Consider the following 20,835-nt stretch of genomic DNA (forward strand, 5'->3'; position numbering starts at 1 on the left):
TGTCCTCTGATAATGAAGGGTTAAGACAAAGTTCTGTGAATAACCAACCAGCGATTTATTTATTTATTGGACACAGGCCAAGTTTTGCAATACTAAATCTTCTTAAGTTCAAAAGCTACACAATTATATTCTGTATTTAATGGTAAAATACACAATTATGTTTACTGCCACAGCTGAAAGATAACCCCATACATAATTGGGGAAATGAAGTACACATCAAGACACTGAGAAGATGAATCCTGTATATACTCATGAGAGGAATGTTACACACATTGAAAAACTCTAGACTAAGATCTAAGCTTTCTCTGAGACACATTTCAAACCTGATATTTGGAAGCTGGAATTTATGCAAAATATGCCAAAAGGATAGTTCACAACCAATAGAAACGTCTCTTTGTTTGGAGCTCCTTGACCTCATCTAGCTGCCCAGTGAGAAAAGTCATAACCACACTGCCACAACAAGATACTACCCTCCCTTCCACAATTTCTCACAGGTTATACCCATCATGCTCAAACTTCAAAACTAGGGAGACTTACCTGCTGTTGTGGTTGATAGAGGGTGGTTTGCTGGCTTGGAAAGGGGCTGCCAGAGGATGTACCTTGAGTGGGAAATTGATTGCCATAGGAATCGTGTCTGCCAAAAAAGGATCAAATTATTAATTTTCTCTCTGGGGACACCACAACATTTACTGACTGCAGTGACAGTCCTGTGAACACAACAGAGCCACAGTGGAACCTACCGCTGCTGTGGCTGTTGAGGATAGCGGCTAGGAGAGTACATCCCTGAATCGGGAGTGGAAGGCATGATGCTGGGCTGTGGAGTTCCGGTTCCTAAGTTTGTATCAGGTCCCATTCCTGTTTCAGTCCTAGAGAAAGTCAAGCATGCATGTATAAGAATAAACTTTGGGCCTCCCCTCTTGAAATTGGAACCTGGTAAAAATTATACATGTAAGCTGCTGAACTCCTAGTTAAACCCAGGGTGCACTGCCTTCTACAACTGCATTGACACACATTTCTTAGCATTTTTCAAGACATATTCCAACAGTCTTTATTTATATTTGTGCAGACTTCTGCAATTCAGGAAAGAGAGGCCAACTATGATTCTCTCATTTACAGCCAGTAGTCTATTTTTCAAAATTTTGCTCACCCTCTTGCCATTATTTACCCTTTCACAAAATTTGCTCATCACAAGCATAAACCAGGTGTCTGAATTTGAGGGTGGAGGCTATGTCTGTATGTGAACATAAAATAAAGACATCTGCAAACTAAAAATTGCTTGATAAAGCTGCGAAAGATCAAGGTGCCTTCAGTCCACACTCACCTCACTCTCTCATAAGAGCCATAAGAATAATGTTGCCTCTGCCCCATGGCCATGTTACTCATCCCTGGACCTGTAGCACGGTTATAAGGATCACCCATACCACTGTTGGGGCCCTGTCCTGAGGTCATAAAAGGGTCGCTTCCTGAAACATGGGAGGAAAAAGTAACAGTGATCAGAATTCAAGATTCATCACCCACTCAACAGAAATCTTAAAAAATAAAGCTATATTATACAGGTAAGTATACAGGTATATACTTAAATTTGCTTTCATAAAATTAGATGCCTTGGTACATTTAATACAGTACAAAAGATGTCACCTTTTCTCATAGTGCCATAGGGATCTTTATTTGGCTCATAAGACATGCGTCCCATCATATCGGAAGTATTCATACTGGGCTGGTATCCTGGGTTTGGAGTCATGGAGTTCCTCTTCGGGAAAGTAGGGTCGCTGCCATCAGGGAATGTGTCCTGAAGGCCTACTGAGTTACTCCTGATCCAAGCAAAGAAGGAACTGTTTTAATAGTGCATTATCAAGCCATCAGTTAACAGAACTACCACTTAACCTAGTAAATGTTAAAATGTTTGTTGGTAGAAGGAAGAGCTTGTGCCATACCTGATGCCTTGCAAAGGAGGCATCTGACTGTGTGGTGTAGATGCAGGAGTAGGGGGCTTCAGGTCTCCTCCTTCAGCCATGGAGCTACTTGTGGACTGGGGTGTCTGAGGACCCTGCATGGAGCCTGAACCGGCTGTAAGCAGAAAACAGAGGCACCAGCTCCATTGTAAATGGCATCGTTATAACAAAACATCTTAAAAGAATTGTCAATGCAGCTGCAAATCATGGTGGCCATGAAAGTAGGGAATAATAATAATTTTATTTTTGTACCCCGTCACCATCTCCCTATGTTAGGGGCGGCTAACATGGGGCCAAACCCAAATTTCCACAATAAAACAAGATAAAATACATTAAGAATTAATCAATCTTGTTGCACAGTCCCTCTGAAGATGCACAAACAGCACCAGAAGTCCCAACATATCTCTTTTCTACACCATTTCTCATCTGTACCTGACTGTGTAACTAGAAGTTCCCAAAGTTAATTGAAAAATACTTTGATTCAAGGCAACATTTTCCCCAAAACAGTATTCTGCAAGGAGAAGCTACATTTTGAAATCTGCAAAGGCAGGTAATTTGGTACCTCCTCTATTCCAACAAGGTAAGAAAGACTATACTGACAGCAGGCAATACTTCAAGTCTGGTTCATCTTCTGCTATTATTCTACAATTTGAAAAGCACAATGTATGTCACCCCCATTGGACCCACTCTTCAAAGCCTAAACTGACCACCCCTGGGCATGGAGCAACCAAAATTCAAGTGACCCTTCTGCTTTGCATGGCACCACGCCCCTGGAAATATTGTCTGAAAATAAGGTTACAGCAAACAAGGAGCCAGCTATGCAGAATATTGAGCTCCAGTGTCCCGCCTTCTGTGGTAGTGCACCTCTCAGGTCACTCTACTCCTAGCAGCTAGAAGGAGCCAAGCTCTTAATTAAGTTTCCCATTAGTTACCATTTCCAGCCCTGATATCCCTTGCCCGAGCCTTACAAGTTGATGAGTCATTTCAGCTATTCATTAAAATCCTCTGGAGGTCACATGCAGGTCATGTTTGTTTACGCCCCACCTTCCTGGCACCCTCTCCCTGGGCTCCCCCCTCCCGGTCTGGGGATATCTCCTAAGAAGGAAGGGCAGAGGCAGGCCCAGCAGGGAGCTTCATTCATAAGCCCTCCTCTGCCCCCTCTCCCCATTCATTAGCCTTTCAGCTCCATTCCGTTCCCCTGGGAATCCAACAAGCAAAGTCTCTGCTGCATTCTAATACACTGACATCAGCAGGAAGAGGTTTCGAGACATTCCCCGTGTCGTTCCCATTTGTTGTTCGTCCCCACCACCCGCTGTCCCTCCCAACACACAAATTTACAAACTGCTGGAGGGGTGCCAATTCCATACACTGTGAATTCAAGCCTAACTGGCTGCACTTCCCTGGGCACATGTTGCCATTCATTCATAACCGGGAGCCAAAAAAAGCTGAAAGGGGGGGGGGGTGCTGGGAGGGAGGAGGAGAGAGAAAGCTCACACCGCTGTTACAGTCCAGGGAGAAGTATCTAATGCACAAGACACCATGTGTGCAATACTGTACGGGAGGCCAATCTGGCACAGTTTTCATGGCAAATTGTGAATTTTTGCTAGCTAACTCTATGCAAGGGGAACCCTTTCCCAAAGGCACTGAACACATAAGACTATAAGACAACACAAAGGGGGATATGGCCATTCCTAGTGACATCAGTAGCCTGTCAATGGAAACAGCATAAACTACAACAGGATAATCTCTTTCAAATGGAAAGAGCCCTCCACCTAAATCAAGAAGGGACCCTGCTCAAAGATGTCCTTCTTCTAAAGGGATAATAATCTCCACAGTGGAAGGTCGTTTTTCTCATAGCCCTGAAAGCTTATTTACAATTTAGCCTTTAAGGTGAAACAACTCATCCTTAGCTTTACAACTCATTCTTAGTTTTAGCTTATCACAGCAGAAAAATACCCGGTGAGTTTTTTCACCTTATAAACGGTATTGTAGCTTTTTATGGACTATTCTAGACCATGATTTCTTGCCATTAGTACTGAAGTAAATTGACACAGTAAAACGGAGGCCCCTTCTACACTGCCATATAACCCAGATTATAAAAGAACACAATCCACATCTACTTTGAACGGGATTATATGAGTCTACATTGCCATATACTCCAGTTCAAAGCAGATAATTTAGATCTTATATGGCAGTGTAGATGATAACGTCACCAACAAATACTATACATGTGAATACATTTGCCAAATAAACTTTCCCAAAATGGCTTCACAAAATAAATAAATACACAAATAATGAATACAATTGGCCATAAAAAATTGCAATAGGGGTTTTTAGGAATGGGAGGGTAAAAGATTAAATAGTATAGTTTCTATGCCTCACTCAATGTAATACAGAGGTGGAGATCCAGCATCAGATTTTCCTTTTCCACTGCATCTTTTCAAAAGAATTACCAGTCAGGACTACAGCACTTTTGTAGGGACATTTATTTTGTTAATGTTCCTCTAAAAGTGTATCAGTGGAACTGGCACAATTCTCATGTCTGGCTGAAATAAAGAGCTGGTTAAGCATTTGTAGTATTTTCATACAAATAATGTTCTACTGAAATAGTAGTCAGAGTGGTGGTTCATGGACCACCGTCAGTCCATGACGTTTCCAGGAAGGAAAGAAACAGTTGTATCCAATGGACACAAATATGGTGCCAGTCTCTGATACATTAGGAAACAAAAATGGGAGTCTCCCATGTTAGATAACCCGAGAAACAGTGGTCTACTAGATACCTATCCAGATACCGATCTAGCAAGACCGGCTCAATAAATAATGAGCTTCAGTAGTCAAACGTGACTTACCTGGAGATGGAGGCTGGATTTTGGGTTGTGACTTCTTTGAATCGGTTGCAAAGATGTCTGGGGGAGGGTCTTCGCCTCGTTCAATCTTGCATTCAAAGGCATAGAGACATTGGATGTACTGCTTCTTCAGGGAGCTAGCTGCACTGCTAGAGGTTCCCACATTCAAATTGGTTGATAACTCACGCCACTTCTTGTTTTTGTTAACCTGCACAAAGCCAAAAGGGCCAACTTTTTTTTTTCATCCCAATCACATATCCCCCTCCAAATTTTTTTACAAGCAAATGAACAGGCATCCCAATAGGGTTTCAGGAAAGCAAGAATATTTAACTATAAAGAACCGTTTTATTCTAATAATAGATTAAAAGAACTAGTATGCAATGTAGTTGTGTATCTCAGGACTACAACTGCAAAACACTTCCATGTTCCATGTTCAAGACAAGACACATTACCAACAGTAAAACCTAGGTGAATCTGTAAGCAAATAATTCACCTGTATTTCTGAGCTGGATGGCAGATACACAAATAGGAACTTGATAGTAAATATTACAAAAGGAAGCAAATATTTATTCTTAAAAGAGAATGAAGATAGTTTATAAACTATTTTCAATTGTTTCTAAGCATTTTGCTTATGAGTACTGGAAACTGATGAGTTAGGTGTGTGCATGTGTCTCACACCTGGGTTGTGAAGCAATATGCATTTGAGTATCACCTTAAGAAGAGTTCCAGAAATGGTCTACAACCAAATACAGACAGATTTTTAATGTGATCTAACTGCTCCCCTACTACTGTTCACTCACTTGAGTTAGCCCTCCAATCTCCTTCACGGAAACATAGAGACGGTACAGGTCTAGGGGCTTTCGGCCCACAGCTGGAAGGTTGGTCATGCCCATTGCTTTCTCTTCAGTGAAGGCCAAATACCGATCTACCCACATCTTTCTTTCTGGCTCACCACCAAGCTCATAAAGTTTAGTAATCTTCTCATTTGTAGTAGTGGAGGAATTAGATTTCTAGGTACAAAAGAGAAAGAAGCAGACTAGAGACTCACAGCAATTTGGAGCACAAGAAATGTTATATATTTTGAGATCATTTTGTAAAGCATGGCAAAAGGATAAAATACATTTGTTTTCTCCCATATGTACAAAGGTGTGTGTGTGTGTGTGTGTGTGTATTAGCAGCGTGCTGAAACACACTCTTCATCATTTCAAGACAGTGGTGGAGATCTAAATAGAATTTATATTCATTACAAACTGTACAATTCCATAGAAGATACAGTAATCTACACATTTTTGTAACAGCTAGAATCAATTACTGGAATGCATTGTATCACTGTATCATCTGAGATTATCCATATAACACCCAAGTCAAATCTTCCCTGTTCATCTCAGTTTCTGGTGATTAATGACTCCATATTGCAATTAATTGTTTTTCTCTTTCTGTTACTGTGGCTTTAGTTGTAAATTCCTTTATTTGAATCAACTATGGCTTTTGATTTTTTTAAATGACCATCAGTGGTGCTCCAATAATGTTTATTACTTACTGTGTTTTAGGGTTCATTTATTTTTACAGGATTTTTATGAATTTTTGTAAATTCTGAATACAGCAGGCAAGGATGCTTCTTTCTATACAAAAGTACCATCAATACTTTGTTTTTCTTTACTTCTAACCTGATTTCAGAGCAACACTGAAGAAACAGTCTCAAGCCTTTCAACTAACATAGGAAGCATTTCACCAGTGAAAGGTGTTATTTCCCTTGAGGGAACTAACAGAACACTGCCCCAAATTTCACCCTTATCAGGGTCAAACTCTTATGACTCAACTATGCTGCAGAGGAAATTCTCTGTCAAAAACACTGGCCAGTGGCCGATACCAGTCATCTTATAATAATGGAATTAACTGCTAACAACTAGTGAGGTGACTTTAGCAAACAGGGTGGATGGCAACACATATTAACTGTTCTTATACAGTTCTTTCATTATAAGAAGACATTATTTTTAAAGATACAGCTACCAGATGGCAGAGGGTTGGAGTGGATAGCGCTTGTGGTCTCTTTCAACTCTATGTTTCCATCTTTTAAAGGACACGAAAGATTCATTTGTTTTAATATATGAAAGGATCACTGTATTTCACTTTGAATTGACTTTCTAGGGTGGGAGTGAGTTCTTTCATTCTGAAGCCATCCTCATCGATGGAGAACATATGCCATCAATATGTTGTTTGGCTGTAATGACCATCATCTCCTAGTACGAGCTACAGTTGATAGTAGTTGATTTTCAGCAACGTCTTAAAAGGCACATTACTCCCACTCTTATACTAGACTATCGTACATTTAGCTAGATTTTAGATTCAAAGATTGTGTCAACAAATATTTTTATAATCAGGATTTCTCCATCCTTTGGCACTCTAAATTGCACAGTCTGAGCAGAAGGCTCCTAGATACTGTGTAACTGAAGCATGTTTTGAGCTTGAAGAGATCAAGTTTATTTGCAACTGAGTTGAAAACGGATCTCAGCTAGCCTAGCCAATATCAATGAAGCATTCCTGTTTGCTTTGTCAGTATCTTGCGATGAAGAAATGTGAAGGACAAAGGAGCAACATCTTTGAAATGGTACTTTCGTACAGAAACTGGCGAGATCCTTATTTAGCACAGCATCACCACTGCCACAGTTGTCCTACATGTGAATCTAAAAACAGACGGCTGAATTTAACTAAATCTACTGTGTTGTGACTAAAGATTCAAATGTAGGGGAGTGGACTCTACAAGTTTTATACCAGAATTATAATCACCAGACCATATTTGAAACAACTGACTATTTTGAGGTTAGATTCAGTATTTGGTTACCAGGAAAAAAGAGTCTACCAAGTTCCCCTCATGAAGCACAATTTAATTATCATTGTCCTCTATGCAATTATTTTATTAATTGGGGTGTTGTGTCGTTTCCAGGGTATTATGTAGTTTCCGGGCTGTATGGCCGTGTTCTAACAGCATTTTTTCCTGTTTCATTTGCATCTGTTGCTGGCATCTTCAGAGGATCCTCTGAAGATGACAGCCAAAGATGCAGCAAAACATCAGGAGAAAATGCTACCAGAACATGGCCATACAGCCCGGAAACTACACAACACCCCAGTGATTCCGCCATTAAAGCCTTCAAAAATACATTTTATTAACTGATTGATTGAATGCTTAATTGAAAGACTTGACTTCTTTGCCCCAAACATTTTCTTTGGAAAAAAAGACAAGGTAAAAAAAAATTAAAACCCAAGATTTTCTAGCAAGGGCACCTCACTCTAGATTAACTGGACTTGCAATCAACAAAGTTCTTGATGTAAACTCCTAATATTATAGCAATGGATACAAGGCCTTCACATTCTCAGTTGGTACTCAAATGGAGCATCCTTTACTGATATTTATGGCACGGCAAACCAATCATCCAAGATAATAATTCTAGCTATTAAAATGGACTTTTGTTTATTTACAGCTGGACTAGTAGTTGCACATGTTATTACTGTTTATTCTCTCATTTTCATAGGAGATAACTTTCCCAATTTCAACAACTAGGAAAGTTCTGTTCACTTTTGAAAACTAATAATATGTGGAATAGAAATCAAAGTTGGAAGCAGCATCTTTGTGGAGTTGAAAATTGCTTGTATTCATATATGGAAGTAAATCACGGGAAAGCAGTAAACTGTAAACAATGAAGGAGAATATTAAGAGGCACAGCTCCAAGTTATTTCAAACAATCTTCTCCTTATTTTCAGAAATAGGTTGCATGAACATAGTCTGAATCACACACATCAGACAGTGCTGTTATAAAAACCTTACAAAGAGATTTTTTTTCAACAGTCAGTAATGGGGAAGTGGGAGGAAGAAACCCTTGCTCTTTCAAAATAATCTAATTATATTAGCTTGACTCCTACAGTAGTCCCAAACACAACAGACCCAATCAATCAATGGGATTTGCAAACTGTTGATTCACCATTCAACAACTGTTTCAATGGGTTTACTTAGAACAGTGGTTCTCAACCTGTGGGTCCTGTGGCTGGTAAACTGGCTGGGAATTCTGGGGGTTGTAGGCCAAAAACATCTGGGACTCCAGGTTGAGAACCACTGATTTAGAATTACTAAAAACGTACCATAAGATACAGTAAAACTGAAAGCTAGAAATCAAGGCTCAGGTTTTTATAAATATTAGTACAAACATTTCCACATTTTTACCTTTGACTTGGACTCAGATTTTGTTGTTCCATCTGCCTTATTGTTCATTTTTGCTGCGGGTGTTAGTTTAACATCCCCAAGTCCCATCATCTCAGGACTTGCAGCCATCCCTAGAGAATCAAACGATCAATATGAGAATGCTTTTCTGGGTATTATTCGAAATCCCGAGGTTCTTAAACAAGTTTTGGGTACAGCATATCTTACCTGCAGAGTTGTTTGGCATATTCCCACCCAATGGATACGGCGGGCCCTGGGGATTGAGCATGCCAGCCATGCTATTAATTCCTTGGCCATAGGGAGGTCCAGTTCCCATCATTCCTCCTTGGTTAATATGGGGGTAACCAGATGGCCTAAAAACAACATGCCGTTATTAGTAATACCAGACCGTGGGCATATACTTCCAACATGAGTATGTATCAATAGTATTTGTATACTGCCAAAACACATTTAGCAAGTTCAATCAAGTCTTCCGCATGCAGAAACCAGTAGGTTGATAAGAGCCCCTTTCTCTGTAACTGCCATTCATGACTATCAGATTTTCAATTCCACTGACAGGTTTATAAAGAGGGTGAGATCTAGGCACAGTTCTCCTTGATGGCTTAAGTACAACAAATATGAGGGGGTCCACTGGCTCTACCCAAATCTCTCAATACAGTTTTGGCACTTCACTGACACTCGCTGCAAGTGAAGTCAAAACTTTCTCAACAAATTGACAGAAGTAAAAGCAATACGGCATTTTTATTGGCTCTTCTGGGCTAATGTTTTATTTCTATCTTGCTTTTCTTCCAGCACAGGCTTCAAGGTGGCTGATATATGGCCGGGGGGGGGGGGGGGGGGGGGATTCTAACAAAATTGAAGGTGATAGGCAATCCTATGATTTTTTGCTTCCCAAAAATACCCATGCCCAAACATCTTCAAGTAGGGAAAAATATTAGGCAGGTGCAAGAACTCATTCGAAGGTAATAAAACATCTAACCCTGTCATGAGACAGTAATGAATCAAAAGCTAACATATCACATCACCCTTGCCCTGCCTTGGTTCAACTATTTTGTTCTAATGTCTGAATTACAAGACTCTTCCCTCCATTTAGCTTGGTTGACAGGAAGCCGCCACTCCCAATTACCCCAGAAATCTGGCATATCTTTTGGATCCTAAAGGTATCACAATATGCCTGCCTCAGTTCTTTTACACAGCTTGTGAATGAGCTTTACTAGCCAACCTACTGACTGTGCATTTTATCTTTTTCAAGTAAGAGAGAGTTGACAAGAGGTTTTAATCTTAGATTCAGGGAGATTGGCACACCTGCATGCACAAGGCTTACCTATTCTGGATTGAATTGACAGCAGCAGCATGCATAGCAGCGGCAGCGGCTTCTTGTGCTTTCCTGCCACCTGGTGGAGGACACATCCCAGTTCCTACTTGGGGAGGCATATTTGCCATGTTGGGTCCATAGGGCCTATTCCCCATGGCGGCATGGGTCAAACCTCTCCCTGGGGGAAGCCCGGGATAGGGTGGTACACCAGTCTGACCATGGATTTGAGTCCCTGCTCCCATGGGGTTCATGGTTCCTCCCATTCCAGGATTGGGGTAATTTGCATTGGGCATCGCATTGTAGTTTGGCTGCCTGGGATATCCACCTACAAAGCAAAGGGGACAGTAATCAGCAATAATGAACTATATATTGGCTATTTTGTTTATTTTACAAATTCAACCTGTGAATTGTAAAAAGGCACATAAAGGAGGAGAACGTTCCCAAACACTAAGAGTTAAAATGCTGATTTGTTTTGCATCAGCTCTCTCACTACGTTGCAATTATATAGAATTTTTCTGTGCATCCTTCCACCAAAGATCTCATGCCTGAATTAATCAGAACCACTGTTAAAGGCTGAAGTTAAAAGATCCCACTATCTAGATACTGATAACTAGTTCATAAAATAACTATACTAGTCAGGTAAGATGTTCTGGTATATAATTAAAAGTAGACGAGAGCTCAGGGAGCAACACAGAGCACGGTTCACTTAAAACGCCTCATGGCTCCCAAGACATTAAATGGATAATCTTGTACATATTTTAAAGTTCTTTCTAATTTGTTCTTAATTTAAGCTTAGGTACCCTAAATTTCATAAATAGCTATTATGACAATAACATACTCTTAAGTCCAGCATTCAATTTTTTTTATCAGGAACCAAGATGCTTTATATTTGCTATCTATTAGTATACTTGGGCACTATAGCTACACCATGCTAAAATGAGAATAAGAAAGAAACACATTCACACACACATCTCAAGCAGACACTAGTCTCAATCCCATTTCTTCCATCATGACCTCAAAGTGGAGATCAGAAGTCTCTGCTTTCACTTTAGATCAATCACAACTTTGTGCCTGCTTTGGATGCAGTGGACTCTGTCTGCAAAAGCTTATGCTAGAAATTTATTCTTCCTAGTTAAGTCTCGAAGGTACTACTGGATCCCCTTTCATGCTAAAACAGATTAAAACAGCTACCTCTTTGAACAGTTTAGAGTGTTACTCAAACTCTCAACTGTGATAATTCTTAAACAGTGTTCTGAAGTTGTTGAAGTTGTCAATGAGGAGGGATTCTGGGAACTGCAGTTCAACAATGTAGAGCGGTGGCCTGAACAATCTTAGTTCTTATCTCCTAGCAGAGGCACAAGACATGCTTGTTGCTTTTATGTTTCAGCAGCAACCACATTACTTCCCTCACCTTGAGGCCCATATTGGCCTCCCTGAGGTCCATAGCTGCTCATGGAATTTTGCTGGTAAGGTCCCATTCCAGCATGCATTTGTCCTCCAGAAGACTGGCGAGGAGATAAGGCAGACCCTGGCTGAGAGTTATACTGAGGCATCTGTGGATTCCTCTGTATATAACCTAAAGAAATAATAAATGTAAAATGATATACTACAAAGATAAGCAGAACACACATATACACAAGCACTAGAACATTAACAAAAGACATTTCTTATTAAAGCATATCAGTAAATTTAAAAGTTACCAAAATACAAGCATCTCCCAAATTTTGAATGAGATAGGTTCTGTAGGTTTGTTCTTAAATTGAAATTGTATGCAAGTTGGAACAAGTGCATGTCAAGTGTAATTCCAGACAGGGACACACATATATAAATAAGCTTTGGATAACATAGGGAAGGGTTAACAATCCTGTGGTGTTTGTTTTCCCTGTGATCCTTGGATTTTGAAAAAATTGGCTTGTTATGAAAACAGGGACTGCTGATAAAGCTTCAGTTGAGACATTTTCCCCCATGACAACTCTTTCAGGTGTGAATTTCCCTTTCTAGGGGTAGATTTCTCTCGCTTCCAGTTGTCTCAACTCCATTCTTAACTATAAGTTGTTTGTAAGTCAGATGTTTGTAACTCAGGGTACTGTACACTGAGCATGGTGATGGATAGAGACGCAGAAGATACTAGATAATTTTCTAAACGTTCCCTCCCTCTCTGTCCAACTTCAGAGAGAAAGCAAAGTCTTACTTGCTTCTAGTTCTTCAAGAAACTGGTTGAAATTATCTGTGCCCATAAAGATATCCTTTTGTGCCAACAAAAAATTTCATTCAAGATCTAGATTAGTATTCCAAAGGTAAACAACTGCTAACTGAACAAGGTGCTCATTCCCAAACTGCAATATTCCCACTGACTGTTATTAGGTAAGAGCTGTTTCAACAAATATGCTTTAAGGTTTGTATATGTAAAAAAACAAACCATATCAATAGTAAATCACACACTCACCTCTATCTGGGGCTATGGTTGACTGATTCATGGAGGTATGCAAGATGCTGTCTGACTGGCCACTTGGTGGTCGAGGTGGCATCTGGTTGCCTGTGCAACAAAGAGAAAATGACTTCTTGTAAGTACATTTTCAAATAATTAAAACACCATGTTGCATACTAAGGCTGAAACCTACTGCGGTACATAGAAACAGATACAGGCAGCTTCACCCTTAAAAGTTAAATATACAGTCGACCCTCCATGACATTCTGCATCCACCAATTCAACCCCCATAGCTTGAAAATATTGAAAAAATACAAGAAGTCAACCTTGATTTAGCCATTTTATATAGATGATAGCCATCATCATCATAGGTGATCCCTCGTGAGCAAGTATAACTGTCTTCCAAAATACAGGGTGTTTGAAAAAGAACTCCCGATTTTTAATGTATTTATACTTAAAACTAGGGAGTTCTTTTTCAAACATCCTGTATAATAGAATGATAGTACTTCACTATGGCACTGTGACCTGAACAACCATGAATTTTAATATCCATTGAAGTCTTGGAACCAAACACTATGCTAGCATGGGGATATCATGGAAGTGCTATTCCAAGCTGTGTCATACACACAAAATAATTTACCTGGCACTGCAGCAGGAGAAAGTGGGCCAGAGCGCGACTGAGCAACACTTGCAGGAGAGCCAACAGGCGATGGGGAAGGTCCTCTGATGCCTGGCAAGTGAGGAGAGGTATGTGGAGAGAAGGGAGACTGCGCTGGATTGCTCTGCTCTCCTTGACTGCTGGAAATCCCTGATGTGCTTACGCCAGGACTCAGTGCTCCTTCTGTGCCCATAGGGAGGTCATCTATTGAACCAGAGAGATCCTATGGAGAGACAGAAGAACACAGGCAAGCATGTCACTAAAGGAAATAAGAGACTGGGGTGGCGAATATAAACCATATACCTGCTTCAAGATTACTTTGCTTTCAATTAGGTGGGATACAACCAAAAAATTGGGGTTTTGGGGGGACTGGAACATATTAGTAGTATTTCAATGGGGAAATTCGCTTGGAGATAAGAATGCTTTGACTTAAGAACACAGTCACAGAACGAATTAAATCCTTATGTCAAGATATCACTGTATTCCCTTCCATCTTACACTAACAAAACTGTGTTGTTGGGTGAAGATCATTCTTCCATCTTCTTCTTCATTCTGAACAAACCACTCTGTAAACACAAAAATGCTAAACCCATTTGTTTTTCTTCTTTATACAAAGGTTCCTCTTGGAACTGGTAGACCAGAATGATGCAGTGCAGTTATTATAATCAGCTGTGGACTTACATAGCTGATAATAGTCATTTTTGTATTCTTTTGTTATCTTTGCTGCTCAGGACCAGTGACGTTTTATCACAAATACTCCATGATATACTTTGAATTCTGAATCACCTTTAAAAAAAAACAAGTGTACTACGCTGGGAATAAACCATTGAAGGAGCTTACAAAGGAGGAATCAAAACATATTCACAGCATGTTGTGTAGGCTTGAGCAGGCTCTTCATATTATACAAGTCTATTTATAATTTGGTGAAAAGCCAAATGGACAAATAAATCTTAGAAACCGGATGCAGTGTCACTGGACATCTGAGAGATTGCAGTTACAGGGCAAGTGTGGACTCCAAGTGTATGTGATGAATCTTTGAAACTAATTCCATGAGTTTTGCAATGACAGTTCCTGTTAATAATAATAATAATAATAATAATAATAATAATAATTTATTTGTATCCCACTTTTCTCCCTAAACGGGACCCAAAGTGGCTCACAACATCCTAACCTGTTCTCTCTTAATCTCGGCCAAATTTGAAAGGAGGTGCTTGGCTCTCTTCTACTTCCCTCTCCAATTCTGGATGAAAGAAGACTGGAGATACGCTTTTGAATGTTTCCTTCATCACCCCAAAAGAACCCACCACCACCACAATGAATACGAATGCTGAAATTATAGCAAAGCCTTGTGCGAATTAATAAGAAGGTTTATGAGATCCTGTGCTCTCTCTACTGATAAGAAAATGACATGTCCACTCTAGACTGTGGAAACATTAAGCATATTCTCCTCCTTGGCACCCGAAATATCAGACCAACCTCAACTGCTTTGCACGTTGGACAGTGCTGCAACACTTACTGCAAGGTGTACCAACAGGCACCTTGCACAGTATCCACCATGATTCTCTGCCTGATTTTTAGGCTGGGTGCCTTCAAACTTAGGTGCTCTGCTTACACCCACCCATCTTCATTTTCTCTCCCTAGGATACCTTTGGGCTCCACGTAGCCCCAGAAGTATTTTAAAGACTATACGTGACTGCAAATCACATCGTTCGTTTCACAGCTCCCCTTTCTGAGGTGTTTATAACTGTCTGCACCCACTACAGCAGCCATTTTGTGAAAAGCACCCCTCATAGCAGCCATTTTGTGATGGCACCCATAACATCTTCTCAAAAATCCAGATATGAATACCAATTCTAATGGCATTATTGCGGTATTCTTTTTTTCACTGTACAAGTCTTTTGGCAATCTAAAATTATAAAAATATTACGTAGGCCTTTTTCCTAGCCAAAGCTCCTTAGTTTGTTCCCTATTACATGAGGGACTTCATTTCAAAAAGATATATTAAACTCTGCCAAGACTAGACTGCACAACTGCCCATAGCACTCACCCTTGTAGGAATAAAGAGCAACGAGACCAGTCAATCAGTCAGTCCTTGCATTCACAAGGGAGTAACTAATTCTACTGTAGGTTACTTGACCTGAAACAATTTTTCCTAATTTTATTTATACTTAATTTATTTCTAGATATTAAGGGAAAGTTCATTTGTTTGTTCATAAAGTGATAATTGAAAATGCTTAACTGAATGTGAAACACGGTTAAGTTATTATTGAATAGTTAATATCTGGAGACTGGCTGAGAAAATGTGTTCATATTTACCTGAAATTTTACTTTTTCAAGATATGAAGAGTTCCTTTCCCCCAAAATCAAGTTCATTCAAGAATAAGCTGATTTACATGATCAGTATATTATAGGCAATACACAAAATACCATAATCAATACAATAGCTAGCTAGCGCTACTCAACGCCACATGGGCACATCAGTCAACTGATTCTCTATTTAAAGAAATGTGTAGTTTTCACACAATTAATCTCCCATTTTAGCTTTCCTTTAGTAATACAAAGTATCACAAAAGGTTAGAATCTAACCTACAGATGTCACATGACTATCAAAAATAAAAATACTGTATACTCTTTAAAACTTCAAAGAGGGCAGCTTGTCAAGGCACATCAAAAATAGTAAAAGAACTATAATCTACACTCCAAGTGTTTTAAAAAGATTTAAATACAAAAATATACCACACATGAATTGAACCATTGGGTCAGTGTAAAAAGTCTTTTTTACAGCATGATCCTGAATGGTACAGCATCAGTACTGAACATTCTTTCTCCTTTGCATACAACCAATAAAGCAAAAGAAAACAGGAGGTACAAATCAAGAGCAGTTTTCTTCTGCCAACACGAAGGAAACGTCTTGGTTGGGATAATTTCCTCACATGTTTCCAATGTGTGTGTGTGTGTTTATGCATTTTATTGCTCATCTGCCATGCAGATCAAAAATGTTGGCAGGATTCCAAGCATTTCACAGAGAAATCTCACACTCCAAGCTGGCTGCAACCCCAAAGTCTTCGTTTCTTCACTTGAAATACTGCCCAGTGTTATTTTGGGATGTGACCTGATAGCGGAAGCCCACAGGGACTCCGAAACTATAACCGTTCCAGCTGCGACTGGTTGCCCAATTCAACTTATGCCAGCAGGAGTTTTGTTCGGCTGCTGGTGAATAGGGAATCAGCCGCCAACACCACCTTGTCACACCAAAACAAAACCATGCGTGCAATCAAACAACCGCCCTCCCTTCCGCACCCCCCCCCCCCCAAAAGGAAGGAATTAGAAAGGCTGCCTAAAGAGGCAACTAAGCTCTCCAATGCCGCCAAATACAAAACAGCTGAGTAGTCTTAGAAAATACTGTTAGGCGCTCTCTCTCTTCTCATCTTGAAATGAACTTCACCAACTCTATCCAGCATTATTGCATTTGGATTAAAAGGTGTCAAACTCACTTAAATTGTTAGGCTAATTCATTTTTTACAATTTGGACAGTTTTGTTTTTGCAACATACAGGAGAAAACTGACCGCTATATATTCAGTACAGATACTGCTCTAATAAAAGAAATGAAAGATCATGATATAATGAAATATATTCAGATGTGTAAGAATGTAACAGTGCCAGTCATATCTTATATTATAATGCAGATTTTTGGTTTATTTTGAGACCCAGCAACCTGTACATAATAGTCAACAATAGTGAGCAATTGGACCATATTCTCTTCCCTGGTGGAGAGTTTACAGCTTCAGGCTTTTTTGGGATTGCCACAACAGGGGGTGTTAAAAAAAATCTGGTTCTTCAAAACCAGTGGGTATGCTCTTCATGAATTTTTTTAAAAAACGAACTTTGCTCTTGGAAACCTCTCTTGAATGTTTAACTCATAAACATGGTAACACAGGAAGTGCTGGCTGCCGGTGGGTCTGGAAAGTGCCAAAGCAACCACCTGGCTCCTGGAATTTGCCCAGCCCTGCTCAGTAGTCTTTGGCTAGAAGTAACAAAGATAGTTTGCTATTTGCTGAACAGATCTTATATATATTGGACATTATTTCACTAATAATGTTTTCAATGTACAGGATATGTAGAATCAGAAGCCAGGTGGCATATAAGTCAGGGATCATCTGACATTGACACCTGACATTTACATCTATTTGAATCTATTCCCTCAATTTTAGATTATAGATTACATGCAAGATTATACATCTAGGATTGCATGTACCTTGAGTCCTTTTCTCGGATTCAGATTCAGAAGGTCAAAAACAGGATTTAAATCTCAGAAAACGCACCACCTGAAAAATCTTATGTGCAACCTTCAAATAAACCTAACTCAAGGTGCTTGAGAATGAATCAGCTACAGGTTCAGAGCTCAAATACAAACTTCCACATTTTCGCTCATCACAAATTCTCACTGAAAACCTGGGGTTAGAATGGTTGGCAATATTTGGCAACTCCACAGGCAGGGCACTTGGGAATGTGCTGGCCGCGCAGAGCTGAACTTGCAAGTCCGCTGCCTTCCTTGGCTCAGAAGAGCTGTAGTGGGGTGCTTCCATGTCCAGCTCCACAGAAGCACTCACAGCGTATCCACTGAGCAGCTGCCAAGACAGCATGTTCCCCACTCAGGAGGGCTTTCTCAGCAACTGCTCAAGAATTGCCAAGCCGGATAGACAGGAACCGGAAACTGGTGACAATTTTTGGCTTGGTTACCAAGGACACCATAAACTATGTACTGACAAATCTGGGGAGGTTGCAATGCATGCATGTAGATACACAATCTTGATTCCCTCAACAATCCCAGCTCTAAACTTGCTCAAATCATTATGTTCCTCTTCCTCAAGAGGCTTTCAGGCGAATAAGCACAGGTTCCACAGTAACCAGAGGTCTATTCATGATATGCTTCAAGCTTCGCAAAAAAAAATCTTTTTCTTGGAGCCAAGTTCTATAAACATAAGAGGGTCACTAATGTAGTCTTGCCTCTGCTGGTAATTTACGGTCAAAAATGTTTTGGCTATTAAGTATAAGAACAAGCATTTCTGCTGGTAAAACTATTATTGTACCACTGCTAGAGGAACACTTTTATTATTTTATTTTTAGGAGCGATGGAGATTCAGTACAGCCTAAAATGCTAATACTTAAAGGTTTTACAAGGGTATTATTTTAACATAAAGATTCCCAAGTCAATTTATCTTAGCACCTATATTCTAATGTTCAATATGCTTATTAACACAACAAACAGAATAATTACTATTTAAAAATTACTGGTACACCTGTCAAAGAAATCGCCAATTTTAACTGAAAGACACCACGCAGCCTCCATCTCACTGGCCTAATGCTCCCTCCTTCACCTGGCATCTCTCTGCAACCCCACACTCATTTTCCAATACACCACTACACAATAAACTAGGAGTCAGGTTTACCTATATGAACAAGAACCATTTGAAAGAATTGTGGTTACTTCGGGTGGTTCACCTTAAATTGTATGCATCATTGGGAAATTTTTAAAAAGGTTTCTTTTTCACTGTGGCTGTGCCTTTAATACATACATGCATTGAAAAATTTAAAAGGAAAGGAAGTACAAGGAAAGGAAGTCTAATTTCTCCTCCTTCCCAATTGAGGTTTCAAGCTTCTCTACAATGTATCTGTACAAGCACTGATTGCTTCAGGATGGAAACCAGAACAAGGGTTTTGAGTGTGTGTGTGGGGGGGGGGGGGGGGGGCAAATGGCAAAGAAGCAACTGTTCCTTCTCCTGGAATGGGTTTAGACAAAACTGGTAAGAAATGCTTGCTGTATCTGCAGTGCAGGAAAGAAGGGCTTGGAAAAGAAGAGAAGGAGGAGCTTGGAGTGTGTGTGCGCGCATGTGTGGATGTCACACAAGAGAAATTTCACTATAATTGCAAAAAATAACCCATCTAAGCAAATTATTGTAGAGGGAAGGAGGAGGGAATAAATGGGTTCTTCAGCCTTTTTGGTAGAACTAGGTGCAGGAAATAGAAGGGGAAAGAGCTGCTGGGTTTACCGCCCTCCTTCAACTAAAGACCTTGAAAAAAAAGGAGGAGGGAGCCAGCCCTGCTACTGCAGCAGCCATTGATTTTTCAGAGGTCGATACTCCTCCACTCCTACAGATCTGCTCAGTAGGCGCGTTAATCACATCCACTGCTTCTACTCAACACTATTCTACCCACTCTCCCCAATTCCTCTCCACCCCAGTTTTTGCTCAAGGAATACTGACTAAAATACAGCCCCAAAGCTAGAGCAGTTAAGTAGAGGCTATGTCTCATGTCCCTTCCCTTCCTTTACTTTCAAAGAGGAATGCTTAGCTTATGGATGAAGGCACAAAGTCAGAGGGGAAAAGCAACATGATTCATGTGCTCAACAAGACGTCGCTGGAGGAAAAAACCCACCACCATGCAGGAGAGTCAGCATTCTCTTTCTCCATGGGGAATGCTGGGAATGGATCTCTTCCTCAAGCAGACTTTCTTCCAAGACTAGTTTCTCCTTAACCCTTCAAGGGTTCCTATATTTTAAAAGGCCAATAATGAGGTACCGGCAGTGGGGAATACCGGTAAGTGCAAGGCACATGATTTACAATTGTTTCAGAATTTTTCAGTATTCTGATCCTGTTTTGACAAGAAGAGTAAAAGCCTGGTTCCAGCAGCAGTACTTACCAAACTGACCTTTTGGGATGTTCTGAAAAAGCCTGCCAGGAGTGCAGCTTATGCCACATCTGCCCTAGTTCCACATTACTCACCACCATGCTCCACTGTGCCAGAAGCTCTGGTCTTAGGAGGCAGCACTATTGCAAAAACCTTTACTTTGATTAGGCCGCTCTTACAGACTAAAGGACAATCTGCTTGCTTGCTCCTTTCCTTAGGCCCAAAGCAGTTACATGATTGGATTCCCTGAACCATTCCAAAGTTGCCTGACTGTTGTCAATATTAGCCAGGCAGATATTATGTGGAGAACGGATGGTGGTGACCATGCACTCAGTTACACAGTGTTCACAGTTTTTATATTAGAATCATAATTTTCAACTTTCTTTTAGATCTATTCCTCGTTTTTTTTCTATACCATATCCTATTTTTCTGCCAGGAAACACATACATATGGAGGAGCACAAGAAGAGACACAACCTTTTGCCCCTACCCTCAGAATTCTATTCCATTTTTGATACATTTTGATACAAAATTATAGTCTGTTCCTTAACTTGCCGGAATTATCTGTAACTAGTAAAACTAGTAATCTCATCTTAACACGAATGACTTTGAAGTCTGTCCATGTAGTCTATTCACTCTAGTTTGGTTTCTCCAATTATATGATTTGCTAAGCACACTAGACATGGTATACTTAATGTGTCCTTCAGATGGCAGATCTTAATCTGTTTCTCCATTG

The 20,835-nt window shown here is 40.1% G+C and overlaps 1 protein-coding gene across 1 annotated transcript in view; it reads right to left on the bottom strand.

Annotated features, from left to right (window-relative positions):
- arid1a (AT-rich interaction domain 1A) overlaps positions 1–20,835 on the bottom strand; it is a 58,008-nt gene that overhangs the window by 5,211 nt on the left and 31,962 nt on the right. The window contains exons 5-17 of the mRNA XM_008120673.3: positions 13,395–13,635; positions 12,773–12,862; positions 11,738–11,902; positions 10,336–10,651; positions 9,219–9,364; positions 9,015–9,124; positions 5,599–5,808; positions 4,802–5,006; positions 1,935–2,067; positions 1,639–1,811; positions 1,322–1,463; positions 741–866; positions 538–634 (exon numbers count right to left, since the gene is read on the bottom strand). Coding sequence (XP_008118880.3) covers positions 538–634; positions 741–866; positions 1,322–1,463; positions 1,639–1,811; positions 1,935–2,067; positions 4,802–5,006; positions 5,599–5,808; positions 9,015–9,124; positions 9,219–9,364; positions 10,336–10,651; positions 11,738–11,902; positions 12,773–12,862; positions 13,395–13,635 — 2,154 coding nt within the window. The remainder of the gene's footprint in view (positions 1–537; positions 635–740; positions 867–1,321; positions 1,464–1,638; positions 1,812–1,934; positions 2,068–4,801; positions 5,007–5,598; positions 5,809–9,014; positions 9,125–9,218; positions 9,365–10,335; positions 10,652–11,737; positions 11,903–12,772; positions 12,863–13,394; positions 13,636–20,835) is intronic.

Source organism: Anolis carolinensis, unplaced genomic scaffold, assembly GCF_035594765.1.
Source record: "Anolis carolinensis isolate JA03-04 unplaced genomic scaffold, rAnoCar3.1.pri scaffold_10, whole genome shotgun sequence".
Classification (NCBI taxonomy): domain Eukaryota; kingdom Metazoa; phylum Chordata; class Lepidosauria; order Squamata; family Dactyloidae; genus Anolis; species Anolis carolinensis.